This window comes from Vidua chalybeata, chromosome Z (assembly GCF_026979565.1).
Source record: "Vidua chalybeata isolate OUT-0048 chromosome Z, bVidCha1 merged haplotype, whole genome shotgun sequence".
NCBI lineage: Eukaryota > Metazoa > Chordata > Aves > Passeriformes > Viduidae > Vidua > Vidua chalybeata.
This window is the reverse complement of record NC_071570.1, coordinates 34,072,522-34,083,523: the sequence shown is the minus strand read 5'-3', so window position 1 is coordinate 34,083,523 and position 11,002 is coordinate 34,072,522. Positions and strand designations below refer to the sequence as shown.

Here is an 11,002-nt window from a genome sequence, read left to right as displayed (position 1 = left end):
GATGGTATATTGTCCTCATCCTTCTGCAAGAAACCTTCCTCCAGTGCCAGCCCACGGGTGGCAAATTGCCCAACCATGACTTTTAAAGTGGAAGGAAAACGGCACTTCCATAATAGCATATGCAATTCTCTTTAATATCACAATAGATGTAGCTCAGGTAAGCAACTGCTGGCACTTCTTTGAAAGGGACTCCCACAGAGGCTCTTCTTCCACAAAGTTTAGTGTGGAGCAAGCACCTCTGTCCTTCTTTATAGATTGTGATTTAGGTGTTTCCATTCACTTAGAGCACTGACCTGGATGTTCCTACCAAAAAACTATCTTGGACAAAACACTGCACCACTGCTCTCTACATCTTAACAGGAGGTGGACTTTCTCCAGACAGTGATCGACATCTGTCTCAGTTTTGGCAGAATGGGACAGTTATGGCTAAGAAAAGAGGCCAGGTCCCCAAAAGTCCCCATTTCTCTAGCTTATATAACAAACCAGTTTAGTTTCTGATGGCTCAAAGTGAGCATATATCAAGCCTATTAATAATTACTACAAGGATGTCCAAGAAAAACTGGGAGAAAAGCATTAGGAAAAAAAAAACCCTAAAACCTCCCAAAGAATCTAATCATGATAGGGTGAGAAAAGAATGTGGCTGTGGATTGATGGATGATGTGTAGATATTTTTTGTTAGAGACTTATGAAACAAGTAGAAAGTCCAGATGTTTCAGGGACAGTAAATAGTTCAATGTTTCTGAAATGGGTGTGGTCAAGGGAGAAAGTTAACACTGAGATGCCCAAATAGGTTATATCTTCCACTTGGTTTTATTAGTTGGTGTATCTGAGGTTTTCTTCTATAAAAAAAACATTTTGAACTTCATCTAAGGAATTTTTTTTTTAGTTTATTTTCAACTAAACACATCAGGCTGGAAGTTGCAACAAAATTGGATCTTGGTGTAGGACCAGGTTGCTGCTGCACATGACCAGGGGACTGATACAAGCAGCATGATTGTGGGCTGGTGTAATCTTCAGTCCAGTTTTATCTGTATTGCGGAAACCCAGGGGCTGGACATTTCAGTCAAAGGCACAGAAATTGGTCTATACTCACACATTTCTAACTTAGAAGGTCACTTCCTGTCCTCCTCCCAGTTCCTTATAGATTTGTACCTAGCCAATTCAGCTTGGAAACATTGTTCTGCATTTTACTATCCCCATCTTTTGTTCTCCACTGTCAGTAGCCCTGTTGCTCTTTCTGTTGCTATGTATCTTCAGCCTTGAAGAAACTCTAGTTCACTCAGCTAGCTCACATTAGTGAGTTGCTTAAAAGACAAACTTAAATCCCAGCTTGATTTGTGATTTGCTCTGCTAATGCTTTAATTAGTAATAGTTCTTCAATACAGTGACAACACCTAAGTAAGCACAACTCTGCGATAGATGTGCCTTGACATTTTATTTTGGTGGATTTTCAAACAGAGATCAAACCTTGCTTCCAGGCTTTGGTCCAGTCAACCCAATGGCTTCCCTAGTAGCAGCACACTCTTCTATAGTCTGCAGAAAGTTTCCTCCATCACTGCTGGGGTTTGGCGGCTGGTTCACTGTTCCTCTCAGCAGGCTTTTACTGCTTCGTGCCAGGATTTTCATTTGCAGTCTCTGGTTTGTCCTTCCACCAGCTCCACAGGGTTGGAGGAACAACTCTGCCTTCCAGAAAGCACTCTGTGTCCTTCACAGATGTTCATAGGGAACTTTTTGAAACTCCCCACCAATTAATCTTGGGTAACTTCTTGATCTGATAGGCACTGGGTATTTTGACTTTTTGTCCTTTCTGGAAGAAGGGTTTTCAGATCCAACCGTCCTTTCAAACTTTTATACATGCATTAGTGAATGCTCATCCAGTGGCTTGGAGTATGCATATATATTCTTTCCCTGGGAAAAAAAAAAAAAAAATGAGTGAGCTGTACTCATTCCTTCCTCCATAATTTTGCAGGCTTTGTGCTATTTATGGCTCAGCACCCACCTCTAGAGTCTGTTCCCCCAGTTTACAGCAGCATATTCAGTACCTCCGTTCACACCCTAAGGAGTCACAATGCCTTAAGAAGAAGACATCATATACTGCAAGTCAGATAGATGATACTTTCCCCTTAGTACTGCTTTTCTTCAAAGAATTTTAAGTAATTTATAAGTCAAAAATAGAATTTAATTTAAATTTTAAGATTTCTACCTATTTTACTATTTTTTTGTAATTCCTAATGGCAATTCTGAAAAAAAACTTGTATCATAAATAATATTTTCCTTGGACCTGAGGTGTGGCATATGTATATGTGCATGTTGCATAAAGACAGATTCACATCTCTTCCTTTTTATACAAAAATGTTGTTCCTCAGCACCTGAGAGCACCTGGAGCATTAGTAATGCAGAGAGCAGAGAGCAGAACAAATGACAGTATGTAGGCTCGAAGTGTGACCAGTGTATGCAAAATGTAATCATTGTTGGGACCACTAAAAATTGCATGACCAGCAATGATTTATTAGTAGTGCAGAATCCAGGGAAATACTCCCCTCTAAATTATTGTTTCTCTGGCTCTAAGCATTCAATACATTCCCAGTTTGAGCCAGGGAATTTATTTTCTCCTCTTCTCTGTATTTGTCTGTGGTTTTCATTATCATTCACTAAATATACTTGGACATGACATTACTTTTCTTGAGCTACAGATTTGAAAACTTCTGTGACTCTCCCTTTGACCCTCCACCATTTCAGGAATTTCATAATTAAATCAGTAACTCACACTCACTTAATAAATGGGGCCTGTTTTTTTGGCATTATATAAATTACATACTTTTCAAATAAGAAGGGCAGAGTAACAACAATTATCTAAAACTCACTAGATTGAAAGGCTTGAAATATATAATTTTCATGTTTACACAGTTCCTCCCTTTCTTCTAGAAAATATGTGAAAATAAAGTGGATAACCTGCCACTGAGCCAGCTTAATGGTAGATCTAAAATATAAATGTCTACCATTTTGTCTAAAAAGCTACCATACTTCTGTCACCAACTATTTTCATAAGCAACTTACATGCTTTATGGAAGTCATTTTCTGTAATGATTACTCCAATTTTCAAGAAGCCAGAGGAGGAAGCATTTGTCATCAAGGGCCAAAAAGAAGAAGTTACTTGGATCTTAAATGAGCCAGACCAAAAAGTATCTTATGTTGCCTAAGGTATAACTACATGCTCAATTTTATAAGCCAGTGATGTCAGATTCGGTCAAAATTAAGTTTGTCTTGGCTGTGAATTTGCTGAAACTATTACCAAATACACTGAGGATTGGAGAATCTGCTGACTGCTACTTTGAGAAAAGGAGGGGGCAGACAGCTTTCAGAGAATCAGTCCACAGAGGTACCCACAGGTGTTTCATGGTGGCCTTTGCAGAGCTACTGCTAACTGTGAGATGTGCCCTACTATTGCTCTAACACCTGTTAAAGAAAAGAAACAGCGCACAAAGTGAAATTTCTGAAACTCAGTAAACATGTGTTTTACTGCTAAGGACAAAGAAGAAAGAGATTCCAGTGTGTGCTGAATCTCGAGATGGGTAGCTTGTGCTACCTCCATTGCAAAAGTGGAAGAAGAAGCAGAAAATAGCTGCCAGAAATAGGGTAGTATGGGCCATCTAAAACAACAGACAAAGATATATCAGCTGAGCCAAAAAAATCGTTAATTGGGATGCTGGTCTGGGAGTTCATGGCTTTGTAGCCTTGTAAAGGCTGGTTCTTGACTCTTACTCTTTCTTTTTCTAAGAAGCTAGACAAGTTCATCTTTTGAAAATTAGCACATGTGACTAAATACACAATGATAAAAGCACTTATATTATTTCCATAAATTCCCCTGACAGCCATTTGAATGCAAATTGAGCAGAAAGAAACCCTGTTTAAATGAATTAACAAGGAAAGGCAGTGGGGGGGGGTATGGGGGAAGAAACAGGACTGAATACAGACACACTAGAGACAACCTCTTAAAAATAGAGTTGGTTCATAGTAAATATAATCAAAGAAGGCATTTCATATAGCTTTATTTAGGGTCAGAGGACTCTTAATTTATCCACTTAGTGGATAAATTAAGTGCACTCTTGAGTGCGCAGTCAAGATAGTGAAATGTTTCAGCTATTTAATCTATTTCAATACTGCAAACCAGGGACTGCCTGTTATGTGTTTGCTTTCTTGCTTTTGTCTCCATGAACAAAAGAAACAGCAACCTCTTAATTGAAAAGATAACATCACAAAATTGAAATGATACAGCACAAAATCTGTGCCACATGTTTAGAATCTGCAGTGAACTTATCTCATTTTGGTGAGCCTCTGTTACTGTGCTTGCTGACCTGGAGTGTGCAAGCTGTAGAAGATTGATGACTGTTAGAAGATTTACAAGAAAGCTGAAGTTAAGCAGGAAACTAGTTTATTTTATCTTGAAAACTGTGAAATAAGATGAAAGTTTATACCACTTCAGAGTGTGGTAGATTATTTAGACTGTTTTGTTTTTTCTGAGAAAGGGATACACTAGTCAGTGCGAACTTTTGGTTCCCAGCGCTGCTGCTCTACATTGCCATAGTGGAAACTGCGGCTGTGGCACTGGTGCTAACACCAGGGGCTGAAGATGAAGAGTAAGGGCAGAAATAAACTTCTCACAAATTCACCACCAAAGAAACCAGATGGAGACTGCAGGTTCACCTGAATGTCAGTCATCCCAAAGCATTTCACTGGAAAGCATTAGTGAAAATAAGATGGATGGAACTTAATCTTGTATGAAGTAGTATGGAGAAAACAACTCCAGAGGGAAACCAGAAAGAAATAAGGCATATTCTCTCCCCACATGTACCTAAAACAAGCATCTGCTGCAATATATCTGCATGCAGTTCTTTCAGATCATGAAGAGTAGTAGGTAGGAACAGACCTATTGAAAAACCAAGTATGGGTTGCAAGAAGTGACACTGGTGACTCACTGTTGAACAGTGTTCAATTGCCATTCAGCTCTGGTGAGTCAGGGATAACTGTACAGATGGATATATCATGTTCAGAAGAGATGTAATATCATGGCACATCAAATCTACACGTATATTTTCATTTGAAAATAAGTTTCTTAATCATAAACAATTTCAATTTAAAGAAAAATTTAATTTCTTTCCCTATTTTTTCAATAAAATTGTAAACTATTTTACATAGTTCAAAGTATTTGAGGCTGAAGTAGCCACATAGCACAATTCACAATTAAATAGAATAATTTTGAACTTTGCCTCAAAATTAGAAAATAGCTGATTTGAATTATAGCAAAAAGCAAATGACATTTAAATAACTGTCCATTATTTCAATAGCAAGGGTTTGAAATAGGCAACAGAATAGATTCCAAACTGTGAACAGATATCCTTTCTTTATGGCTAACTGGGTTTGACTTCACATGGTTAAAAGATATATGTGAATGTCTAGCTACAGCTGAAAGAAATTAACTACATCCAACAGATCCTTTCTTGTACAGACTACATAAAAAAGATAAATCTATGAAATGTTTAGACAAAAGACTCGTTAAAATTAGTCTTTCATGAAAATCATCATTCAATCATCTTCTTAATGTGATCCATGATGTAAATATACAATGTCTGTACCAGGGGAAATTACACCACTATACACATTGCCTACCTAAAACCATAGTACTGCAATGCAAAACACCAAAGGACTCTCTGACAAAACTAAAACTCAAGCCATGCTAGGGACTCAGTCTTGTTTCCCCTGCAGAACAGCTGCAGAAGAGAGAGTCATAACTGTTTTCAAGGTGCAAGTGGACTGCATGCTAGTTGTGATTAGTGAAATGGAGCCCCTTGTTACCAGACAATTTCACTGAGTTACCAAAGTGAAAGTGCCTTGGGAAGATTAATATGAAAGGATTACAAACTTGCTTTGCTGGTCTCATCTGTGGGAGGCCTTAGTTGCATAGGGAAAGCACTGCAGTGAGAGCCTATGCTCAAGCACCAGCACTGCTTCAGAGTTCAGATGATCTTTAGGTCAAAATTATTCTGCATTTGATCTCTCTCTCTGCCAAATGGAAGAAAAGAAAGTCCTCGCTTTTGTAAAGAATGGAGTGAGGCTTAATGCTGTGGGCTTGTAAAGTTATTTGAATAACAAAGGAGACAGAGCTATAGTTAGAATAATGATGCTAAGTCAGGATTTTCCAACAACACAAAACGATGGCACTGATTACATATTGGTGTCTGAAAGAGAATTGGTAGAAACAGATCACTATATCAGACAAAACATCTTCCCTAGACAGCTAACAGCTAGTACTGCCCAGACAGACATTCAAAGGCACTCCATGAAACATAGATAAAAACGGGGAAATATTGACACAAATTCATCTGTTTTAACTGTTGTTCTGTCTGGATTGCAAGATAGCTACAGGTCATGCAGCAGTAGCTGTCTGAAAATATGCATGCTTCAATCTATTACCTACACCTGTAAACAACTCTTCATGTGATGATGGTCTGAGTATCAGCAGCACAACGGGTCTCAGCTCATATCCAATAGACAATGGAGATTCTGTGGAAGGCTCCAGACAAAACTTGACATCCTTGAAGGACAGTACTACATCCTTACACACTAAGTTGTATGTAAAATTCTAAAAACTACCCTTTTTCCCAGCAAGATTTCAATTGCTTGACAGGAGGAGAGAGAATCTGAGATAAACAGTCAATTAAGAAAATATTTCCCAGAATTATTTTGAGATGTTATCTGGCAATGGTCTGAGCAGATGTGCCATGGCGTTGTGCCATGTTGTTAAGGGGGCTAAGTTGTGCTGTTAGGTAGCCTCTTTGCTGAACTGTGCCACAGACACCACTTTCCATGGAGAAGATGTTGTCTGCAGCTAAGTCACCGCTCAAGGTATTCCCAGGCCTCATAGTTACTTGTGGCTATATGAATAGAAGGTATCACATCCTTTGCATGTTGGGGCCTTATTCAGGATCTTGAAGACCAAGAAATGAAGCAGCAAATCTAGAAAAGTTTAGGTGGTATCTAAGCTTTTAGCTCAATAGGTAAGATGAGGACCAGTGTTCTGAACCAGGCAGTTTCTGGGCAGGCACCAGACCTATCAATTCAGGAAACTTCCCAATGGCCTTGAGACAGAAAAAAAATAAAGTAAACCTGCCTGACCTAGCGAAAAAAGGTATGGAGAGTGACGAGGCCAGTCAGAGAAAAAATTCGCCTCTTCTGCCTGATCCTCAAGACCCACATCCATGATACCATGACCAAGGATTACGGTGTTGTTTTGAAGGTAATGCACCAATAAACTAAGCCTCTGTTTCTGAACTACATTTGTCCTATGTGAGGGAAGGTGATACTCATCAACCCCTCTAGTCAGGTAATATAGATCTGCTAAATTCACCCTGCACTCATTCTCTGCTAAGGAAATACTCTCTTGCTCCAATTATTTTTGTCCTGTCTTTTCATTCATTGAAGACTTTTCATCCACTGGACATTCATTGCATGCTGTGTAAATGCTGCAGATATGCAGCAAATTCACACATGGAGGGGAAAAGGTGTAACCCCAATGGTTTGTGGGACCATCAGCACCACAGGGAGCTGTAAATCCCCATCAAAGGGTTGATAAACTGCTTTAGCATGAAGGTAGGCCAGTCATGACCTAATTTTGACATTTGGGATAACTGAAGGAGGACAGGGAATTTTTCTGGGCAACAAAATCAGACCATGTGTGGTTTGGAAAGGTGTGTAACAAAGACATACAGATAAATGAGGATAGATGACAAAACTTCAAAATAAAGTTAATTATAGATATGCATATCTGACACTAAAATAGTTCTGGTAACAGAATTTCATATTTGCATCCTTTGAAACATCAGTGTAATATTTTTTATTGTTTTTCAACATATTTTCTCATATACAATGATCTTTCCTACAGGACTCTTTATATTAGTTACTTTGGTAATATTTTTCTCTCTGAATTTTCTATAACTTTTAGTTCAATAAACGGAATCTGATATACTGTAGCCTTAAAGTAACCACAGAATATAGACATGCAAAATATAGACACTGATCAATAGAAGCAAGTCATTTTGATAGGTGAAGAAAAATCCAAGCAATTCTGAAGGAGAAATAAATATTGAAAAAATTTATGTGCTCCAGCTATCACAGCCCATAAATGATTACATGAAAGAGATATTTTATAAAATGCATGTAGACAAGATTTTTTCTTTGTTCTGTAACCACAGATACGGCTTAAGTTTCCTCATAGGAACCTTTAAAATAGGGAAAAAATGATGGCATTTACCTTACCATATGGAGGTCTACATATTTCAGCACAGTGGTGGTATCCAACATGCTTATCTGCACTCCCACTTGACTCTACATCTGTCTAACTACCCAGGAGAGTGATGCATCTGGAAAGGTTGAACAGGCCAAGGGAGTTTACATGTATTTTGCAATGTTCTTGAGAAAAATTTACTGGAGGGAGGTCAACATGTCTTTTTTCTTGTATCTCTTTATATTAAATAAAGACACATTGTATGTTATCTGAACATCCTGACATCTAGGTTTATTTGTAAGTTTGTTTGTTTTCACTAAGAATGCAGAAACATATTGGAAAGTGTTTGCTTTTGAAAGCCTTGTATGCAAGGGGAATACTTGAGAGGGCATAATATGAGGATTAGTACTGAGTAACAGATGTAGAGATAAAACAGGTTTCTGATAGAACAGATTACAGTCAAAAATGTTTTTTGAAGAAGTTCATAGAGTTGCACTCCAAAAATTAGCATCTTTGTTATTTATGGTAGTGATTCATGATAGCCTGTGACAGGATGCATGGGAATGGGGCATGTCCCTGTGAGAAATGATGGGGAGGTTGAGTAGTGCCAGGGAAAAGGACTCGCCTGGGGGTGGGGAGATATTTCACATGCCTCCTCTGTCCGTGCAGCCAGCCAAGGCACAGGCTTTGATCTGCCCAGGATGACAGTGAGCCAAACTGTCCCTCATTCAAATGAATCCACCAGACAGTTGTGAGACATTCCTCAAAGGGTCACCAGCACAGGGCTGCGGAAGAGGGCAGCTCCGGCCATGCTCCTGTATTACATCTCCTCACAGCCGCACCACCTGCTGCAATTTCCCCCCACATCAGGCTCAATTTGTATGCAAATCCTCCCTCATTTATTCTTGCTCCCTTTGGAAAGGACAAATTAAGTATAATAACTGTAATTGCTTTAATAACATGAAGAAAATGACACCTTTATGGGACCAATAATCAAAGACTGAGACTGTAATACAGCATGACAGGTGTGAAGGCATGCCACCAGCCGTGATTTTCCCATTTCAGTATTTCTTTCGTCACCTTGAAAAGTGCTTGTCTCGGTAAGCCAGGCATGGCTGGTCCCTGGCTGTAAACTCCACACCATTCCTGACAAGCCAGCCAGGGTTCCCGTGGCAGAGGCACCAATAGAAAGCAGTGGCTCCACTGGAGCAGCCACTGCAGGTCATCAGCACCCGGCTCTGGAGGACATGCGTTGGCATTAGCTGGTGAGGCAGAACCACTACCAAAGCCTCCTCAAACTGGTGTTTCCCCCCCACTCTGCAGCAAACAAGTATCTTATAGCTGATGGGTCACAGGCTGAGGCAGATGGCCATCCCTGAGGAGGCCTCAGTGCCATTCAGAATAGTGGCCCACACCTCACCAGGCTCACTTTATGCATTCCTTATGCGGAACCAGACATTATCTAATTTTGGCAACTTTTTCTGGTTTAATTCTGACATTAGTAAATGAGAATCAACTTTCAGCATAGTTAGCTGAAGCAAGGCACATTTGATCTTGGCTTTTAGTTATACTCAACGCCATCTACTAACAGTTATATTTTCTAGCTATTTGTATTGTAACCTGTAATTTTGATCACAAAAGAGTGTCTCAGAACTATCCTCCTGTAATAGTCCCTGCTTTGATGAAAGATAAACCCAGCATCAAAGATCAATTATTACATGAACAAGAGTTCCCACCCGAAATAAGCAGATATGGAAACACAAAAGATGATGAGAAAATGAGCCTTCATGCATACCTGATGAAGAAAGAATAGAATACTGTGTCTCATGACAACCATGAATGAACTGGTCCTTGGGTGCCAGGGGAATTCCAGATTTGTGTTAACAACCGCTCCAAGGGCACACTTGTGTGACACGTGAGAGAGATGTGCAAAGAGGTGTGAACATCAAGGTTCACAATGGTTTAAAAATGTTATAGCAGGCAGAAATTAAAAGGATCCAGTCACTAAAGGATCCAGTCACTTGATTTCTAGTGAGCACCTCCTCAGGCCGTAATCAGGTTAGATGTGAAATGGCTCTCACAGACCAAGTGCTTGAGAACATGCTAGTCACTGGTATCCACATAGTATAAAATACCACACTTGAAAGAAAAAACAGTTTCAGTTTAATTTGCTTTGAACCAAAACCTAAAAGCAAAACTGTCTTCTGAATCTCTCATAAGCAGACAGAACAAGATTCACCATCTCACAGCGGTAACAGAGGATTTGTTCTCATTATTGAGAACCTAGAAAACAAGATATTTCTAATCTAGAAACACTGCATACATTTTCATAAATGTCTATGTCACCAATACATCTACATATGAAACCACCATATTTGACCTTGATATTAAAATTCTTCAGAGATCAAAAGCAAGTGCTAAAAATAGGCAAGATATTTATATAGCCCATAATAGTAGAATCTTATATTACAGGCACCTCTCAGTGGGGACAGGCCTGAACTGAAATCTCAGGTCTGCACCAAGAAAAGAAAATAAACAAACCATACCAAGAAAAGAAAACAAATAAACAAAGAGCTGATGTAGCATCCATCTCCCGCATTTTTAAGTTGATGTTCTATCTCAGATCTCAGAAGTTTACCAGGAATGTTCCTGGTAAGAGGTAAAAGACTTTGGTGCATGGATGTTTGGTGTTCTTAATGCTCCAGAAATTAAAAAAAAAAA

The 11,002-nt window shown here is 39.1% G+C and overlaps 1 protein-coding gene across 1 annotated transcript in view; it reads right to left on the bottom strand.

Annotated features, from left to right (window-relative positions):
• Positions 1-867: 867 nt before the first annotated feature.
• ARL15 (ADP ribosylation factor like GTPase 15) overlaps positions 868-11,002 on the bottom strand; it is a 276,667-nt gene continuing 266,532 nt past the window's right edge. The window contains exon 8 of the mRNA XM_053969071.1: positions 868-1,908. Coding sequence (XP_053825046.1) covers positions 1,849-1,908 — 60 coding nt within the window. The 3' untranslated portion in view covers positions 868-1,848. The remainder of the gene's footprint in view (positions 1,909-11,002) is intronic.